The 22441-nt window shown below is 34.1% G+C and overlaps 2 protein-coding genes across 3 annotated transcripts in view; one reads left to right on the forward strand and one right to left on the reverse strand.

The window, feature by feature from the left end:
* LOC140436736 (hydrocephalus-inducing protein homolog) overlaps window positions 1–22441 on the reverse strand; it is a 371509-nt gene that overhangs the window by 335505 nt on the left and 13563 nt on the right. For both annotated transcript variants that reach the window (XM_072525797.1, XM_072525796.1), the window contains exons 4-7: window positions 21794–21958; window positions 16385–16638; window positions 6616–6843; window positions 6324–6561 (exon numbers count right to left, since the gene is read on the reverse strand). In XM_072525797.1, the coding sequence (XP_072381898.1) occupies window positions 6324–6561; window positions 6616–6843; window positions 16385–16638; window positions 21794–21958 (885 nt within the window). The remainder of the gene's footprint in view (window positions 1–6323; window positions 6562–6615; window positions 6844–16384; window positions 16639–21793; window positions 21959–22441) is intronic.
* Window positions 1–22441, forward strand: part of LOC140436737 (uncharacterized) — a 167799-nt gene that overhangs the window by 27466 nt on the left and 117892 nt on the right. The window lies entirely within an intron of this gene.

Below are 22441 nucleotides of genomic sequence, written 5' to 3' on the forward strand. Positions count from 1 at the left end.
TAATCCCTTTACCCCTGTTGCTGATACGCCCATGGCCGTATCCGCAAATAGATATGCGGGTGGGTTCGCTCACCCTTAGCAAATTTTATATATTATTTATATAAAATTATATAAATTTTATATAAATTTATACCTTAGCAAATTTTATACCTACTATCACGGAGTTCTCAAAGTACGGATGGTCATACTTATCAAAAGAGGCCGAAGTAGAACATTTTATGGTAGAGCTTTGTTAACCTTTTTCGGTTCCAGGCAAGCCCTTTTTGATAACTTTGGTAAACACAGTCGTAAAAGCTCTTTACGGTATCTTTCTGAAAGGACCTAATTTAAAAGGTTCTATATTTTCTCACGGTTTCCAACTACAAGAGTCCCATTACTTACCTAGAACCGTTTTATGTTCGGGTATCTTCCTAGAGATGGAAACAGCCTTGCGATCTTTTAGGCAAGTTATCATTTTTGAGTGGGGGATATCCTACTTTTTTTTTGGAAGCTTGTTAAATTTTGACAGAAATAAAGGGGACTCTGGGCGAGTCTTCAGTCTTCGAGTAAAGACGCTTGCTTATCTTACCGTTCTGTGAATTTTTTCTTTGTGTATACACTTAAATATTTCAAATATCTTAATTTAATACCATATCAGATTAAATATTCTTATAATGTGCCTTCATTTTGAGGTATCTTATCTTTGGTAATTTTACCCATCTATCTTTTTGTTTATTTCTGTATCTTTTCTAATATATCTTAACCTGTCCTATCTTTACTTATTTCGTCCATGGGACCCATCCCCGATTCCAAAAGCTAGTTTAGAACCCACGACTCGCTCTGCACCAACCATCTCCACCTTATCCACGACCTTGCACTCCAACCACAACATGAGTAGTCGTTCGTAAACGTTTCAATTTTTTGCTTATCCCATCTACATGACCACTAATTGTGTAGTCCCCCAATAAGCAAAATAATATTGTTATAACTGGCGCCCAACGTGTGGCGCCAGTTGTAACAATAATAAAGTGTACACAAAAAGTTGTAACAATACTAACTGGCGCCCAATATGGGCGTGTTTTAAATTGTTACATCTGGCACCCAATTTAAGCGGCTTGTTAATATTATTACAATTTAACATATCTGATGTTATAGACGCAAAAACGTTCGAAATTCTTAATTTTATATAATCTGGAGTACTAATGGGTGTAGTATTTAAAATATTTTTAATATAAACCCATTCAAATAAATCCGTCTTGGTTAATCCTGATGACCTAGGTGATCAATTATACGGAGCACCACTAACTATCCATTTATTTCTAAATTTTCTGTTAAGGTAGTTCCTAGCATCACGTGGAAAATAAGCAGGAGCTCGGTTCAATTGGAGCCACATTTTTGTTAAGTGGAAGGTTTTCAAGAAGGATTCAAAAATCTTGTTTTAAGAAATTTAAAAAATTTATTCCTTTGAGATTTCAATCAAAATAATCATCATCATCATCATCAGTGGCGTTACAGCTCTTTATGAGCCAAAGCCTTCTTCAGAACAATCCTCCATTCGCCCCTGTCTCTGGCAACTCTTCTCCATGCTCTAATTCCGATAGACTTCAAATCATTTTCTAGGTTGTCTTGGTACCTAAGTCTCGGTCTTCCTCTTGTTCGTTGTCCGATCGGCCCTCTTTGGTCAAAAACTTTTCTGACTATGGCATCTTTCTCTCGTCTGATTACATGACCTATCCATCTGAGGCGTGCTACCTTAATGAATTTTTTTTACAACGTCAGGTTCTCCAAATCTTCTATACAACTAAAAATTGTAACACCTGCGCCACAAACCTTGTTCTTTTATGCCTCCATATATTCGTCTTAGTATTTTTCGCTCGAAACGTTTGAGCAATTCTTGGTCATTCTGTGTTAGTGTCCAAGTTTCTAAACCATATGTTAGCACTGGTCTTATTAGTGTTTTGTATACAGTAAGTTTAATTTTTCTAGGCATTTTTGAGGCCATCTGTCTTCTTAAGCCATAGTAACACTTATTGGCGAGCACTACTCTTCTTTTTATTTCTTCACTGACGTTGTTATCTTTGGTTAGCAGCGACCCTAAGTATATGAAGGTGTCAACACCTTCCAGTTCTAGGTCATCAATTATTATTCGTGTAGGTGTCGGGTTGCTTGACCTAGTGCAACACATATATTTGGTCTATTGAACATTTTTATTTAGTCCCATTCTGTGTGCAGATGCTCTTAACGACCGAAATGCTTCAGTCAGAGATTCTTTGGACCTACCTATGATGTCTATGTCATCTGCGTATCCGACAATTTGTACTGATTTGTTAAAGATAGTACCATTCGTAGTAATCTGCGACTCTCGAATTGTTTTTTCTAATGCCAGGTTAAATAAGAGACACGATAGTCCATCACCCTGTCTTAGTCCATTTTTGCAATGGAAGGGTCTTGAGAGATCGTTTTGGATTTTTACCATGCTCTCTGCACCTGTGAGTGTAAGTTCAGTTAACCGGACAAGATCAAATGGAATGCGAAATTCTACCATAGCAAGTAGAAGTTTATTTCTATTAACGGAGTCGTATGCGGCTTTGAAGTCAACAAATATGTGGTGAGTGTCGACGCCGAACTCTAGGGTTTTTTCAAGGATCTGCCTCACTGCCAATCAAAATAATACGGACCGGTAAAGTACTCGCCCATAATGCCGCCCCAAACGTTAACACACCATCGGTGTTGGCGATCAACAGTACGAAATAAATGTTTGTTTATTGTATCATAATAATGAAAATTATATCTATTTACTAGAACATTACTGTGAAAAGTAGACTCGTCTGTAAAACAATACATTTAAAAAAAAACTAGGAACTTTTCCAACTTTATTCAAAGTCCATAAACAAAATTTTAAACGTTTAGCATAATCTTGTTCTGTCAAATATTGGTGTAGTTGAGTATGATACGGATGATAGTGATTTGTCATGCACTCATTTACCTGATTGCTAATTAACTCGATATTTTTCAAGTACTCCATATTATTTGGGTTTTCCGTAATAGAAATCAGGACCTCAAGTTCGTTGACCTTGTCACCAATAATTGGTTTATTTTTATTTGAATATAACTCACGGAATCTATTAAGCAATCTGTCAAAACCTTCCTTTTTTGGGTGCTTTTTATCAGGATACTTTTGAGCGTAACTTAAAAAGCTCAGAGACATTTTTCCAAACTTTCCCCAATGCACAGTACCATGTCGACTATTTCGTAGCTAGCGTAATTCTCCATTTTTAGGGACAATTAAATTTGAAGATAATATCCGAATGTTTATATTTTTGACAATTACCAGATCGTAAAATGACAATGTCATACAATGATAATAACTTACTACATCTTTTGTTGTAGGCATTTTGCATCACTAGGCAAAAATTACGCAAAAACTATGACACCTAGGTATATGACATCCGTTATACCATTCAAAAGAGAAAACTTTAATATTACGGTCGATTAATATACATGGTGTTTCACTTAAAATAAATCCCACATTACGCATTGAACAATCTAATAATAAAACTGTAAATTTTGAACACCTTGTACACAGATGTTTAATAATCAATAATCAGAATACATTCAACGAATATCCCAATATTTAGATGTAAGAGTAAATTTGATATAATTGCTTAAATAAGTTGAGAATGAGTCTTCTTTTAAAACTTTACATTTTAAGAAAAGTCGCATTACTCAAAACACTCTATACTTAGGTGTAGGGAACTCTCATGAAACTATACCTTGTTTTTTGTGGACAATTATAAAATGAAATAAAATACAGGGTGTCCTACAAGAAAAACTATAGTTAACTTTGATTCAATAATGAAACTACAAATTTTGAACATCCTGTCAATAAATGTTTAATAATCAATCATGAAATACATTCGACCAATATCCAGCTATTTAGATGTATGAATTATTTTATTAGAATTGCTTAAATAAATTAAGAATGAGTCCTCGTTTAAAGCTTTACATTTTAAAAAAATTCGACATAACGCAGAACACTCTGTACATAGATATAGGAAAGTCTTATAAAACTATACCTTATTTTTTGCAGACAATTAGAAAATCCAATAAAATACAGGGTATTCCATAAGAAAAAATATAACTTTGTTATATACTATATTTTAAAATGTATCCTTTATCAACCTACATACTATACATTTAAAAATTTTTCAAAATATTTTACCGTTTCGCTGTAATCTTTCGTCTCGTTAGTGGTGACTCACCCTGTATACGTATATATATATATATATATATATATATATATATATATATATATATATATATATATATATATATATATATATATAAGAAAAGCAAGAAGAGACAAAAGAAGGTGGGTCGAAGAACTGGCAAAACAAGCAGAAACAGCTGCACAACACAACAGAACTAGGGAGCTTTACCAAATTACTAGACGACTAACACAAAAAGGGTCCAACTGTTCGAACATTGTAAGATCCAAGACAGGCGAATTACTTACTACAACAGATGACCAAGTAGAGAGATGGAAAGAGCATTTTCAGGAGATGCTAGGTATTCCCAGAGATAACGCAGACGAAATTGTCGAAAACCCGCAGAGTATAGACTTGCATATTTCTTCCGAGGCCCCTTCCAAAACGAAGATAATAGCAGCTATCAAATCTCTGAGAAACAAGAAGTCACCGGGAATCGATAACATTGCTGCTGAAATACTTAAAGCTGATCCGCATCTAACTGCTGAACTTTTGCTCCCCATAGTCCGAGAGGTGTGGGAAACAAACCACATTCCGGCGGGCTGGAAAAAAGGTAATATTATCAAGCTTCCGAAAAAAGGCAACCTCACACTGTGCAAAAATTGGAGAGGAATAACCTTGCTTACTGTCATAAATAAAATTTTCACGACCATCATACTGAAAAGAATAACGAACAAGGTTTCGAGCTAATCAAGCAGGCTTTAGACCAGAATCCTCCTGCATAGACCACATTAATACTGCGATGGTAATAATGGAACAATCGGTTGAATGGAATACACCCCTATACATGGTTTTTGTTGATTTTGAACGTGCCTTTGATAGCTTGTCTCACGCTGCTGTATGGAAAATTTTAGAGCTAAGAAATATCCCGCAAAAAATAATTTCTATTATAAAGTCACTATATACTGATGCGAAATGCAGCGTGACACACAATGGGATCAACAGTGACGAATTCGACGTACTTACTGGAGTTAGACAGGGATGCGTGCTTTCTCCGTTTCTTTTTAACATAGCTATAGACTATGTTCTCTCCAAACTAGACTCCGACACAAGAGGGATACAATGGACGTTAACCACACGCCTAAGCGATCTAAAATACGCGGACGATATCTGCCTATTAGGTCAAAGGTTCCAAGATCTGACTTACCAATTGGAAACACTTTCCACTGAAGCCAATAAAATAGGTTTGAAAATCAATATTAGTAAAAAGAAGTCCATGAGAATAAATGCAAGGAACAACACGCTATTTACTATCGACAATATGCAGATTGAAAATGTGGAAAACTTTACGTATCTTGGAAGTGTCAAAACGGAGGTACAGAAGACGATATTCGTATGAGAATACGAAAAGCCCAACAAGCTTTGTGTGTGTGTGTGTGTGTTTTGTTTTATGGCACTGGAACTAAGCCAATTAGCCAGAACAAGCTTTCAGCAGGCTCAACCCTGTTTGGAGATCTGGCGAGTATACTACAAGGACAAAGATCCGAATATTCCGATCAAATGTCATGTCTGTTCTACTCTACGGAAGTGAAACCTGAAAAGAGACAAACACCCTCACAGACAAACTGCAGGTCTTTGTTAACAAATGTCTACGAAGAATTGTTCGTATATTCTGGCCTAACACCATCAGAAACCAAGATCTGCTACACCTAACCGAACAAAAGAGGGTACAAAATGAAATTAAGTGGGGTTGGATCGGTCACACACTCCGAAAAAATAGTTCCAATATCGCAAAGACTGCCCTAGAGTGGAATCCCCAAGGGAAAAGAAAAAGAGGCCGCCCAGTACAAACTTGGAGAAGATCCATCATGGACGAGATAAGAGGCCAAGGAAAGTCTTGGAATGAGGTGAAGGCCTTAGCGCAAAATAGAACCCGATGGCACGTTTTCACTGAAGCGCTATGCTCCACTTAGGAGTTCAAGAACCTTATATATATATATATATATATATATATATATATATATATATATATATATATATATATATATATATATATATATATATATATATATATATTACATAATTACTTCAAAATTACTGTTAATAAAACAGGTATTGTTATACACATTCTCTTACCGTCATTTTTTACCACAACCTGATACTCGTGAGTTACCTCCAGAAAAATTGAACCTATATCCAATTTGGTCACGTTGAAAATGACGGTGGGACCTTTTCCTATACCGGATAGATTTACTGCTAGTCTTTCAGACCTTCCAGTTATGTCTAGATAAGCAGTACTCAGGTAAACTTCGTTTGCAGTGGGAAAGAATATTACCATAAAGTCCATAGATTGATGGGGAAATAATTTTCCCGTCTAAAAAATATTATAATAAATAAATTTCTTTTTTTCCAATTTTCTTATTCTTACCATAGGAAGTATACTGAATACTTCACTTTTGTACAAAAATTCAATATCTTCTTCTATGTTATTCTCAAGTTTTTTGGTGCATATGTTCTTATGGCCTTCGTGATCAATAGTATCCATATATTCTAATTTATTAGATTTTCTCTTTTCCATATCGACGATGTGCTTCACATAACCCACAAACCGTTGTCTTTGTTCTATTTCTTGCAGGTCCGTTGCATATTTTTTCCACTAGAAATTCAATATTAATGCAAATAATCAAATGTGAAAATGCTAGAATACTTAACACCTACACATCTGCAGGGTGTTTCAAAAAAAGGTAACCCCGTCTCTAGGGTAAGTAAAAAACTGAAAAATAATTGGGGTTTGCTTAGTAAAAAATTGTTGTAACGCCATCCGTTTTCAAGACACAGGGCGTTGAAGAAAAAAAAAATTTTACGCATATTTTACGATTTTGCCGAAACTACTGGCAACATTGTAATGAAATTTTATACGAATATGTTTTGGAAGCTGATACATTTCATGAATTTGTTTTTATATCTGATTCTCATAGAGGGCGCTAGTTACACGGATCATACTAAGTATTAGTCAATATAACTTTTTTAAGAGTATAATTATTAATCAAAAGTTCATGTAAACTTAAATATCATTCAATTTTACACGAAAAAGGTACTCTTGGTAAAACTCGATACTGTGTACCGTTTTCGGAATATTTTGATTTGAAAATTATGAAGTAATATTATTGATGCTGGTAGTAATGATAAAGTTCTAATAGGTATACTTCTATTTTCTCCAAGTGTGCCATGGAAATCTGACATTTAATGATTGTTATGACGATAAATCAACAATAATTAGAGTTTTGAAACCTTGTTATTTGTAAAATCAAATTAAAATGTACTCAAATGTTGAATACACTGACATGTTATTAACCTTAGGCGAATGTTTAGGATGTTGTAGTGCAGCTGTGACACGTTATGCAGAAAAGTTTCCTAAGAGAAACTTATATATATAATTTAGCTCTCCAGGCCTAGAAGGCTCATGGCTTGGGTTACTATTCTTTTCCACTCTTTTCTGTTTGTTGCTTTATTTTTCCAGTTTGGTATTTTAAGTTTTTCTATGTCTTTTTCAACATCCTTCTTCCACCTGGTTTTCGGTCTGCCTTTCTTCCTTTTCCCTCCTATTCCTCCCATTAGCATTCTTTTTGGCAGTCTCGTGTTTTCCATCCTTTGGATGTGTCCCAACCATCTCAGTCTTTGTGACTTTATGATCCCTACGATATTCGGCTCTCCATACATCTCCTCTAATTCCATATTTGGTCTTTTTATCCATATACCATTCCATAATTTACCTCCAAATATTTTCCTGAGGACTTTTCTTTCCCAGACTTGCAGCAAGACTTGCTCGGATTTGTTCATTGTCCATGTTTCACTGGCATATAATACAATAGGTCTTATTACTGTCTTATATATTCTTATCTTAGCCCTTCTAGATATGTTTTTGCTTCTTAATAAATTGTTTAGTGCAAAAATACAACGGTTACCGGCCATAATTCTCGCTTGGATTTCTTCCTTCATATTTGGTCTTCTCGTGAATGTCGCTCCTAAATACTGGAATATTTCTACTTCTTCGAATTTATATGTTTTTTCATCTGTTATTACTGTCAGATATTGTTCTTGTAGGTAATCTCTTTCTGTCCATTCCATATATTTGGTCTTTTCTTCATTTATGTACATCCCTTTCTTTCTCGCTTTCATTTCTAATCTTTTTATTATTTCTTTTAATTCTTGCTTACTTCTGGCTATCAGTACAATGTCGTCAGCGAATGCTAAGCATTGGTGTTTTCTTTGATATATAAGTCCTGACCTGTTGATTCCAGCTTCTCTGATGGTAACTTCGAGGACGATACTGAACAACAGCGATGACAGTGGGTCTCCTTGTCGCACCCCCTTACTAACCTCAAACTTATCTGTTTCTTCGCCATTTATTTGAACCCTATTCTCTGTTTTTCGGAGTGTCATTTTTACCATTCTTATCAGTTTTTCACTAATTCCCATTTCACGTAGTGCTTTGTATATTTCTTTGCGCTTTGTCCTATCGAACGCTTGTTTAAAGTCGATGAATAGGGCCATTGCATCTTTCCCATATTCGTAGCTTTCTGCTTGTATTTCGCGCAGTAGGAAAATTTGATCCACTGTGCTGCGCCCTCTTCTGAATCCACATTGATATTCCCCTATGTCATTATCTATATTTTGAGATAGCTTGTCTTTTATATATACTGCAAGTATTTTATATGCAACATTTAGTAGGGCTATTCCCCTGTAATTGTGGCATAAACTTTTATCGCCTTTTTTGTGAAAAGAGCACAGTGTCGCTTCGGTCCATTCCTTCGGTAATTTTTCTTGTTCCCATATGTCTTTTAGCACATTATTGATGCTGGTAGTAATGATAAAGTTCTAATAGGTATACTTCTATTTTCTCCAAGTGTGCCATGGAAATCTGACATTTAATGATTGTTATGACGATAAATCAACAATAATTAGAGTTTCGAAACCTTGTTATTTGTAAAATCAAATTAAAATGTACTCAAATGTTGAATACACTGACATGTTATTAACCTTAGGCGAATGTTTAGGATGTTTTAGTGCAGCTGTGACACGTTATGCAGAAAAGTTTCCTAAAAGAAACTTACCAAGTAAAAAAACATTTAGAGCCGTTAAACGACGTTATCGAGAAACTGGGAATGTGAGACCAAATAAAATAAATTCTGGTAGACCAAGAACAACAAGAACAGTTAATAAAGATAATAATATTTTAAATTTACTTGATCAAGGTCCAACAGTTAGCTTAAGGAATATAGCAAGACAAACAAATACTTCTTCTTCAAGTACTTGGCGGATACTGAAAGAACAGCAATTACATCCTTATCATTACAGACAAGTCCAGGAGCTCTTGCCAGATGATCTACCGGTTAGAGTGGATTTTTGTAAAACATTGCAACAAAGGACAGCCCACAATCCAAATTTTTTAAAATGAATTCTTTTTACGGACGAGGCCACCTTTACGCGACAAGGTATGTTTAACTCCCATAATGCACACTACTGGTGTGATGATAATCCACGAGTCAAAAGGGTATCACATTACCAACACTCATTTAAAGTTCATGTTTGGGCTGCAACTTTAGGTAACAAATTAATAGGTTATCATATTCTACCTGGAAATTTAAATGGTGATATGTATCTTGATTTTTTAAACAATTCCTTATTCGAGATATTAGAAGATTTAACGCTAAACGAGCAAAGATCTTTATTTTTTATGCACGATGGAGCTCCACCACACTTTGATAGAAGGTGTCGTAATTGGTTGAGTAATCATTTTCCGAATCGATGGATTGGTAGAGGTGCAGAAGCTCCGATTCATTGGCCTCCTCGGTCATGCGATTTTAACCCTTTGGACTACGCAGTTTGGTCGTATATTAAGGAAAAAGCCTATGCTACGGAGGTAAATTCACGCCAAGAATTGGAAGAAAGAATTCAACGTTAATTTAATGACATCATAGCTGATCCCCTACCGTTTAGAAGGTTAATGGAATCTTTAGAAAAAAGAATAGACTTGTGTATTCGCGAAAACGGAGAGCATTTTGAACACTTTTGAACATTGTAATTGAATTTTATTTTAGGTTCTTAGTCATTAATTTAATTTTCTTCTTGTGAGTTTTGTTTAATTACTAACTATTTTATACCATCATCAATTATTACTTTATAATTTTCAAATCAAAATATTCCGAAAACGGTGCACAGTATCGAGTTTTACCAAGAGTACCTTTTTCGTGTAAAATTGAATGGTGTTTAAGTTTACTTGAAATTTTGATTAATAATTATACTTTTAAAAAAGTTATATTGACTAATACTTAGTACGATCCGTGTAACTAGCGCCCTCTATGAGAATCAGATATAGAAACAAACTCATGGGATGTATCAGCTTCTAAAACATATTCGTATAAAATTTCATTACAATGTTGCCAGTAGTTTCGGCAAAATCGTAAAAAATGCGTAAAATTTTTTTTTGTTCAACGCTCTGTATCTTGAAAACGGATGGCGTTACAAAAATTTTTTACTAAGCAAATCCTAATTATTTTTCAGTTTGTTACCTATCCTAGAGACGGGGTTACCTTTTTTGAAACACCCTGTATAGTAAGTACAGTCAATATGCTGGAAAATGAACGTAATTTATAATCGCAAAATTACATTAACCGAATAACAGATCAACCGACAAATAACCGCAGAAATTGTGTAAATATTAAGGATTCAGATGTAATCTTGGAATGTTAAGGTAACTGTTAAGGCGCGCGTTTTTTGCGATTTGTTTTATATAGGGAACGTAAGATAACAATAATCATTATATTCAAAAATATAATAATTAGTCATGTTGCCTTCAACAAAAGTTAGTTGTAATCTCGTGCCAAATTACATTGTATTTCAGAATATGGTTTCTTTGGTATAATTTTGATACTTATGTATATACGCAACTGTAGCCTACTACTTACTATACATAGGTCATAATATGATATATCACTATAATCTATTATTTACCAATATTTAAAGAACTTATCAAAAAATGTGTACAAACAATCCGTACTACTAACCTTCCTACTACCCAGATTTTATTTAAGCAAATTATTTATGCATGCACGAATACATAGATAAAAATAAAAATGGAAATAATCCCTTCAATATTTTGCAAGAAATGCATCTAACAATTGTGATAACGTTGATGCCTCGGATATTTGTGAAAAAGATATTGCTACTGATACAGATATAGATATTGCATTTGAAAATATTTCAAATTTATTTTAGTGATAAATTAAATGTATAATCTGATTTTTAATTTAAATAATGAAGACCTTGGCGTGAAAAGGATATATGCCACATACAATTACTTTAGAGATAATTAATGTTTGAAAATCATTTTAAATCTACAAAATCCAATTTAAGTGCAATTTATTTGATTTGAGGTACAAAAGATAAAACCATTGAGTATTTTACCAATAAAAAGAAATTGAAAAAAAAAGCATTAATTTTGTTTTTTAAGATTTAATTGTTGAGAAAATTGTAGCTTGCATCCTTTTACATATAAAAAATCTGAACGTAGTTTTCACTTGACAGGTATTCTTCATCTATATCTTCTGTTGCCATTCTTTGTTGCTCAGCCTCTTGAATAACTAAATTTTTTGCACAAATTTTCAAATAAAATTAGTGGTTAACTTCGGGTATGTAAGGTAGCAAAAGCGATAAGTTTTTGAGGGTTTAGTTTTATTGGTTCTGCATACTTTTACTGAAGACAGTCTGCCAAACATTGATTTCTGATACCCCTTTTTTCCAACATTTACATTCTTAAAAATTTCATTTAGGAACTGTTTTATTTTCATTATATTTGGGCGTTCATTGTCAAATCTAAAAACACAAATTTTGGGGAAGAAAACATTTTTTTTTCATCTGTTAACTTTTTTTTGGTTATAGTTTCTTCCAAAACTTTAAATGAAAGAAGTCTTCTCTTTTCATTATTGTTACTTCAAAAGGATTGGTTCTTTTACACTTCCTTACTGCATCAAATCAGTCTGCTGGTTCATCTACTACGTTCATTTTCTTTTTATATTTCTCGATCATAGCAAAGTCTCGGTCGGATGGTAGATGAGTATGCCCAACTGGTAAGATTCTATGCTCTACAGAATCAAAAATACCGTCCATTACCAATTGCTTCCACAAGCTAATCAAAACCAAGTTTTTGTTTTGGCCTCCACAATTATCGGTATAAACGATGAGGTTTTTAGGAAGGCGTTCACGCTCTTTAAAATGTTTAACGAGAATACTAGCAATACCAGTATTTTCAGACCACATACCACATACCATATATATATATATATATATATATATATATATATATATATATATATATATATGTTAGTTTTGATATTTCCGCGGGAGCTGTATGTTATATCAATGGTATTCCGGGTTTGACTCCGCGTTAAATGTTGTTGGTTTTGATAAAAACCATTTTGACGACGTTTTGGCAAGATCTCACTTGCCATTTTCAAGTCTCTCTGGATGGTCTGCTTCTTGTCGATGCTCGAGTGGAAGTTCGACTCGAACATCGACAAGAAGCAGACCATCCAGAGAGACTTGAAAATGGCAAGTGAGATCTTGCCGAAACGTCGTCAAAATGGTTTTTATCAAAACCAACAACATTTAACGCGGAGTCAAACCCGGAATACCATTGATATAATATATATATATATATATATATATATATATATATATATATATATATATATATATATATATAATATATATATATATATATATAGCCCTTTTCATGTATACCAAGATTATACACCCACGCATATTATATATCCTCTATAATATGTTAAAAGGAAAATACTAGTATTAGTAAGTCGGTAACATATAGAGAATACATCATTTATGTTTTTTAAATAACAAAGATATAATATCAGAATTTGGTGTTTATTGAAAGTAAACTAAATGCACGACCAAATACTTACGATGTCGGGATAGTATTATGAGGTTTTTTTTCTGGTTTTTCCCTCATAATTTACTATGGAATCACTAACAGAAGATTTTTACTGTCATCATGGCATGTGTTTGTCTTTTTAAAGACGAATTAATTGCTGTGCTTTTTTCTGACGGATATTCTCAAGTTAAAGTTGATTTCATGTAATCGAATGAACTATCTTACAAGTAAAGTCGTCCCAGGAACGCAACTCAACAATATTGGCAATATCATTTTAAAGTCGCCTACTTTAAAATGTATAATGTATGTCTAAATTGTCAATATAAATGAGTCAGATAAAATTAAATTATTAGAAGAATTTTTCACCAAGTAACAAAAAAACAAAATTTGTTTAATTTACTAATGTTTGTATTTTGAGAACGATTTCCGAAGTGGAAATTGAAACGTCAATAAACTTACTTTAACCTTTAATTGTGGCTTATTCCCATTGAAATAGTGAATGCAATAATGTTGTGATTTTGGAATATTTACAGTAAAAATTTGAGCTTAATATATTAAACAATAATTGCTTGTAATCACTAAAAATTGAAATAGGCATCCGAATGATGTTTCTATAGAAAAGTGTATATATAATATACAGTTCTTTTCAGAAAAAACTATCCACTTTAAATAACTTTTGAACTTCTGATTTTTAGGAAAAATGCAAAAACACGTCAATTAATATTTGAAGAGGAAGACATTATGTAATATTTAAACTTGCTGGGCAAGGCACCCCCTTTCCCCCTGTATCATTCTTTTATTTTTTTTTTAATTACTTCACCCTTTTTTTATTTTATATTTTGATTTTACTTTTTGTACTGATTTCAAAAATGTATAATACATGATGCTTAAAGAGATAGTTTATGATATAGAAAAGTTTTCTTTGTTTACACTTTGCAAGAAAGAATCGAAATTGTAGGTTTATACCACACCACAAAAATAATTGTGCAAAAGCTGCTGCTAGAATGTTTAATGAAGCACACCACAATAGACATGCAACTTGTAAGTATGTCATTACACTGATGCAGAAATTTAGAGCAACAGAGCAATCGGTGTTTCACCTTCTACAGTCTTCTGAATCGTCCATCAATTTAAGTTCCATACATTCAAAATTAAATTGGTACAAGGGTTAAATGAAGAAGACTTTGATCATCATCCCTAATTTTGCGAATTAATGACACAATGCATCATTATTAATCCACAATTATTAAGCAATATTTGCTTTCCCGATGAATTTACATGCCTTGGTGAACTGGAATAATTGCCGATACTGGGCTGAGAGTGATCCACATATTGTGCCTGAATTTCACAACAACAAGGTTAAACTTATGGTGTGGTAACTTAGGGGATTACATTATCGGACCCTTTTTTATCACTTGAAACTTAAATGATGCATCGTACATTGAGTTACCTAAGCAAGTGGTTGATCGTATTAGAAAATAGTAGAAACTGATAACAACATTTTCGAACATTTTAACATGATGAAGCTCCTCTACACTTTGCTCTAACGGTGCGACAATTTTTAATCGAAACTTTTCCCGCTCGTTAGGTAGATAGAAGAGGACAGATTATGGATTGGCTACCTAGATATCCGGATTTAACACTCCTAGACTTCTTCTTATTGGGGTATCTAAGAACAAAAATTTATGCTACTCAACCAGAATCTCTGGAAGATTTACGACAAAAAATAGAGGATGAATGTCGACAATTAAATGCAGACGTTGTAAGCAATGTCAGAGTAGAATTTTAAAATAGATTGTAATATTGTATAAAAGTGAATGGCAGTAATTTCTAACAATTATTATAAACATTTTTGGTAGTGAAATATTCATTCTAAATGCTTACAATAAAATTGTTAAAAAATAATTTTTTTCAATCCAGTTTTCTTGATTTTGTATTTATTTTCTCATAAACTAACACTTTAAGCACCATATATACATTTTTGAAATCAGTACAAAGAGGAGAATACAAATATCAAATAAAAAAGGTGCAATTTATCTAAAAAAAATTAAGTGATGATATGAGGGTGAAAGGGTGCCTTCATTAGCAAGCTTAAATATAACTGCTACTACTGGAACTAAAACGCCTCTGTCAGAACTGAAATGGATGATACTGAAACCATAAACATCCAAAGAGGAGTTAGACAAGATTGTATACTATCACCATTATTATTCAACTTGTACTCAGAGGACATGTTTGCACATGCTTTAGATGAAGCACAAGAAGAAATAAAAGTCAATGGAAAAATCGTGAACAATATCAGGTATGCCGATGATACAGTACTGATTGCTGGCAGTGAAGAAGAACTACAAATTCTGTTAACCAAAGTAGTGCGAGAAGGAGAACTATACGGCCTTAAGGTGAATGTAGAAAAAACCAAAACAATGGTAATTTAAAAAAAACACACACCAGTTATAAACATACTAGTCAACAATAATCTATTTGAACAAGTGAAAAAGTTTAAGTATCTAGGCTGTTGGATACATGAAACCTTAGACCAAGAACAAGAGGGTGAATGTAGAATAGAACAGGCAAGAAACACCTTAGATGCGACAGTTACTCACTACCCGTAATCTTGATTTGTCCCTACGATACCGCATGATTAAGTGTTATGTATATAGTGTACTATTACATGGCGTGGAAGCTTGGACGTTAACAGTCAGCTCGTTACGACGTTTGAAGAGCTTTGAGATGTGGGTATTTCGTCGTATGCTGAAAATTCCATGGATCGACAGCGTTAGAAATAAAGAAGTTTTAAGGCGTATGAATAGAGAACGTGAACTCACAGAAATTGTCAAGAAGCGTAAAACGTCTTATCTTGGACACATATTTAGACACGACAGGTAAAACTTCCTTCAGCTTATTATAGAAGGGAAAATAGAAGGCAGAGGCGGCCCGGGTAGACGACAAATGACCTGGCTGCTCAACATCAAAGATTGGACAGGATTAGACTTTCAAAGTTTAATAAGGAAAGCCCAAAATAGGGAAGACTTTGCAGAGGTCATCGCCAACCTTCGCTAAGAAAACGGCACCTAAAGAATAATAAATATGACATGTATCCCCCTTCAAATATTAATAGACGTGTTTTTGCGCTTTTCCTAAAAATTAGAAGTTCAAAAGTTATTTAGGTGGATGGTTTTATCTGAAAAACACTGTATACACAACAGTATAAGAAAGTTCACGATACTTTTTTCCTTGATATTCTTACCTGAAATTGTAATGTAAAGGGACTCTTATTACAGAGAGTTATCGTTTTATTATACTGTAATCCCACGAAAATTTCTAAAAATTCTACTGATGTTTGTATGAAGTAGACCTCGGCAGATTGCAGCATACAAGTTACAGGAACTTTTACCTCTAGATCATCGCAATGTATAATCAGGTCATTTCTTATAAAATTTGTATTTTTCGTGGGAGTACATTGGATGTCTAATTCTACAACTTCATTTGGTTGTAAACAGCCTGTAAAGAAACAGTTATAATAAAATAGATCTATTTTAACAATTTTTCTCAAAAACTTGTATTTTGTTACCATTTCTGAGCTAGTAATCATAACCGCAATGAAACATTTTCAGTCTTGCATATACATAAATAGCACAGTCATAAAAATTGAAGAGCTATCAATAACAAATGTGTATAGACCTCCTCAAGTAAATTGGACTTTTTTTTGTATTACTCGAATGTTTCTACATTTTTGTCTTATTAGTATTATTATCTCCTGTTATTTCTTCTCTCATCTTCCTATAATTGGTTTTCACTTGATTAAAAAGCGGATCACATTTCCTAGCTTTCCCTTTAAATTTTACTTACATTGTACTTGACTCTTTTTTGATCTTGTTAAAAATAACGTCGGTCAATAAGTCCTTGGTCTAACCATAAGATGGCGGCTCTAACGAATTTTCTATTTTTTGACGCTAACCTTTAAAAGTATACAGTCAAAATGTTCATGTTATTCGGATTATTATTTACTGAGTTACAGTGTTTGAAGTGAGGCTAATTTTGTGATTTTATAAACAATGGATTAAAAGCAATTTCGTGTGTTGATTTATCACTGTTATTTGATGGGAAAAAGTTGTGCCGGCGTTTTGATTAAATGATGATTTACTGAGTTCAAATGAAGTCGTACCTACACCAACGATGCTAAGCGCTCCGGAAAGACCAAAGAGGCAGTTATTCCCGAAAACATCCAAAAAATGCTGACAATTATTATGGAAAACCCCAAAGTAAAATTGCAAGAGATAACTGATAGTCTAAAGTTATCAAAGAGTAGCATTTTGACTATTATACATAAACAATTGGGCTACGAGAGTTCTCACTATACTACTCCGGAAATGAAATGAGACAAGGTGAAAGAGGAGTAAGGTTTATGGTAACCAAGAAACTGCGAAAAGCCATTATCGCATTTACACCAATATCAGATAGAATTTGCACCATAAGATTTAAAGGTAAATTTCATAACGTGACAATGGTTAATGTATATGCACCGACGCAACAAAGAGACAAGATTACAGAAATGCTCTCCAAATAAAACTCAACCGAACTAGAGAGGAAGATACTGCAGAGGAGGAATGGAGACAATTAAAAACAATTATAACGGAGTCAGCAGAGGAAACTGTCGGAAAAGCCAAAAGGCAAAGAAATGCGGAATGGTATGATAATGAATGCAGACCTGCAGTAGAGGAAAAAAGGCAAGCTAAGCTTAACCAACTTCAAAAAACACAAGAAATAGCAGTGAGATTTATAACGAAAAAAGAATAGAAGCGACTAGAATATGCAGAAAAAAGAAAAGAGAGGCTATGAAAAAACAAGTACAAGAAATCGTAAAGCATAACAACAGACGCGAAAGCAGAAAATTCTATAAATGCATAATAGAAAGCACACAGTCATTTAGACCAAAACTAACGATATGCAAAGAAAACGACGGAGAACTACTAACAGGGAAGCAAGAAATTATAATGAGATGGAAACAATATTTCGAAGAAAATCTAAATGCAGACAACAAAAATGATCAGAACGAGACAATATATTATACGGCGGAGCTGCACATCGAAAATCCGAGTTATGAAGAAGTAGTTCAGATAATAAATAAACTAAAAAACAATAAAGCACCAGGAACGGACGGAATTTCGGCAGAATTATTAAAGCATGGAGGATCCGAACTCTGGGAAAGAATCCATTACCTAATAACATTAATATGGACGAAGGAGCAAATGCCAGAGGAATGGACAGTTGGCCTCATACAGCCAATATATAAAAAAGGAGATAAGAGGGAATGCCAGAATTATAGGCCAATTACATTGCTAAATGTAATATACAAAATTCTTTCTGGTATAATCTACAATAGATTATTATTAGAATACTCCGAAAATATAATTAGTGATTATCAAAATGGATTCAGACCAAATAGAGCCACTACAGATAACATATTCATACTAAGAACGATACAAGAAAAAGCTTATGAATACGACATAGACCTATATAATATGTATATAGACTTTAAACAAGCTTTTGATAGGGTGAAAAGAGACAGAATGCTGGAAGATCTTTGTAATCTAGGTATACCTAAAAAATACATCAGCCTCATAAAAATGACGTTACAGGGTTCAAAAGCCGCAGTCAGAGTAGATAGAGAACTGACTCCCATGTTTAACATCAACATGGGAGTAAGACAGGGAGATGCCCTATCAACCATGCTATTCAAGCATGGTTTCTTGAGGCAGTCATCAGAAAAACCAATATAACCGGCCATATAAACACCAAATCAGTACAAATTACTGCATATGCAGACGATGTAGCATCATTAGTAGGAATAAGCCACGACTAATAAAAGTGTTCAAACAAATTGATCCTGAAGCAAGAAAAAGAGGTCTCAAAATAAACGAAGCAAAAACGAAGTATATGACAGTCAAAAGAATAACTGACAATGAAAATAATATCACAATAGACAACTATACTATCGAACGAGTGGATGCCTTTACATATCTCGGCACAGAAATCAATCAGAAGAACTCCGTAAGTAGCGAAATTAATGCACGTATTTCCAGCGGTAATCGTACATACTATGCTAATAAAAGATTGATGACATCGAAATTATTAGACAAAAGAACCAAAATGACTATCTACAGAACACCGATTAGACCCGTAGTAACCTATGGATGTGAAACTTGTGTAATGATGAAAAAAGATAAAGCCCAACTCAGGACATTCGAGAGAAAAATACTGAGGAAAGTATATGGCTCGGTACAAGAGGAAGATGGCACATGGAGAATCAGGAGAAACGACGAGGTTAATGAGTTAAATGAAGGTTATGACATTGTAAGATTTGTGAAAAGTCAAAGACTGTCATGGCTGGGACATGTGCAGAGACAAAACGATGCAAAACAAACAAAGAAAATGTTACAATGGAAGCCCATAGGAAGGCGAAAAAAAGGAAGGCCCAGAACGAGATGGTTGAATGACGTAGAAGACGACCTGAAAACAATGAACATAAGACAATGGATAAGAAGGGCACAAGAGAGATCTGAATGGAAGGACATAGCCAGACAGGCAAAGACCCATCCAGGGTTATGATGCCAAAAGAAGAAGAAGAAGAATTGGGGTACGAGAAAGCTGTTTTCCAAATGAGTGCCGCGTTTTCTTACACCAAAGCAAAAACAACAAGGAATTGATGATTCTTGGCGCTGTTTAAATTGAAGTGTTTTTGCATTGGTGTGTCATAATTAAATAAAACATGGATCCTAATAAACACATCTGAGTGAACAGCACTCGAAGAAAGCCGTCCACAGCGACCAAAGACCCTAGAAACCGCTGGAAATGTATGGCCTCTGTATTTTGAAACCATGGAGTAACAATTAACAGCGACTACTATATTGGTTTATTGGAGCGTTTAAAGACCGAAATCGCAAAGAAAAGGCCTCATTTGTTCAAGCAAAAAACTTTTGTTTTACTACGATAATAGACATTGTCGCAAGACGATGAAAACGATGGCGCAAAGATGCACTAATTGGGCTTTGAATTACTTAAGCACCTACTGTGTAGTCCAGATTGGGTCCCCCGGGCGGAACATTGGAGAGCGAGAGGTGAGTGAGATAAGACTGGGAGACAACACGTGACGTGGCGAAGTGGACGAAGTCAATAATCCCGAACCTTCGAAGCTGAGTGGACTGTGAGTATGGGTAGCTAGATTATTATCTGACGCAAATGCTCACAGGCCATGGGTGTTTCCGTAGCTACATTTTCAAGTTTAGGAGGGCACAGTCCGATCAGTTATTTTACTGGGGTCTTTGAGATATTGTGACACACGCAATTTTGGAGAGTGAGCGTTAGGCGAATGAAACAGAGAAGTTTGAAAGAGAGTGTAACTGCAGAATGTTTGATGATTCTGTGAGGAAATGGTAAAGAAAATGATGAGGGGTGAGTGGTGGTGGGCATGGGTCCACAAATTTATCAGGACGCTGCTCTCTTCAAAAGAACGAGAGGAGAGGGAACTCACAATAGAATTTTGAAACGATCGAGTAGTACCTCGGTGGTGTTTGGACTGTCGCAGGCTGAAATAGGTGTGAATGAGACAGACGAAGCGAAAGAGATGCAGTCTCACTAAGGTAGAGGGTTGAAAGTCTTTGGTGGTTCGTGTGGATATGATTTTGCTTTAACAAGCCCGTCTATCCTGATGTGTGGAATGACAGAGGAGAGGTTTTTAGTCGGACACCGACCGTCTCGAAATGGTGACGGGACGAAGTGTCAAAGATCCAACTCTCTCGGGCATCTCGTCCTGGCACAACTTCGTTAGGATATTAGGAACCCAACACTACCTGGATGAGTCTTTAGAATACGCTTACCTATGCCACAAAAATAAAGAAGAGGGTTTTTATGTTTCCATTTGATGTTTTATAATTATACTTGTATTGTAAAAACATGTTGTGTATTGTTTACTCTATAAAGGGATAACTTATCTCTTTTTTGTCGAATAAACATTAATATTTCATTAGTTTTGCATAAAAAGATCTTTGAATGTATTTTTTTCAAATTTAAACCTCAAAAAAATCATTTTTGTGTATCAAGTCACCCTTTAAAGCTTGTAAACTAATATTTTTAAAGAAATAAATACGTGTACCAAATCACCCCAACCGAGGTAACTTAATACACCAATTTTTTTTTAATAAACTTAAACTAAAATTTATAACGTTATGGCACTTTGACTATATAAACTAGAGATCGAGAATAAACGTTTGAGAGGTATATGAAGTTCCTAGGTCTTTCCATTCCAAAACTACAAGTAATTGTATTTCAAAAATGTATCAAGTCTCCCTAATTGACGGTGTGTAAACTTTTGCCTCTCATTTTGTTACTATATCAATATTTCCTTCTTACTCTTAAATTCATGTATTCGATAATTATTTTTAAATCACATTTTGGTATTCTTTGAAAAAGGAAATATCCTAAAACAGAACTTAAGTATATGGGCCAAGAGAGCAAAATATTGTGAAATCGAAAAAGAAACCGAATAATGAAAACGTGTATAAAACCTCTACATATAAAGAAAAAACTATAGAGGCCTGTATACAAAATTTTGTAAAATTTAGACAAAAAGTAAAAGCAAAAATTTTGAGGGTTTTACCTTTAGCTGGTGCAACTGTAAATGGTTCACTTATTGATGTCACATAAAAAGCTTTTATTTTCCCATAATTATGTAGTAATACACTTTTCTCTGAAGTTACCTTCAAGGCAGTGGGATTTATATGTATCTCATCTGGCAAATGTAACAACGGGCGATGACCAATAGCTACAATTTTGATATTATTCTTATTGTAATCTCATGGACAAAAATATCGAATATTTTGTAATTTTCTATTTTTTTTTTTTTTGAAAATAAATTCTGGTTAATCAACGTTTATTGTGAAAAGGAGTTTATTTTAACAATATTTAATGAACAATTCTAAGTTTTTATTAAACCTAAATGCTAACTTAAATCGCTTAAACAAGTCTTTTTAATTAAAACAAGTGAATGTTCAGTAACAAGTATTCTCCCTCCTAGCTTTTATTACTGCCTGACTCCTTCTCTTCATGCCGGCAAGTGAATTTTGGATATACCCTTGAGAAATTGCACTCCATTCAACCTGTGCAGCAAGCCGAAGCTGCTCTATCGTATTTGGAACGGGATTTCTGTGTCATATAAAGCGTTTTAGCTGATCCCACATGTGCTCTATTTTATTTACATCCGGACTAAATGGTAGTCAATCCAATCTTCGAATTTGGATCTCATTAA

This window comes from Diabrotica undecimpunctata, chromosome 3 (genome assembly GCF_040954645.1).
Source record: "Diabrotica undecimpunctata isolate CICGRU chromosome 3, icDiaUnde3, whole genome shotgun sequence".
In the NCBI taxonomy this organism is placed as follows: Eukaryota; Metazoa; Arthropoda; class Insecta; order Coleoptera; family Chrysomelidae; genus Diabrotica; species Diabrotica undecimpunctata.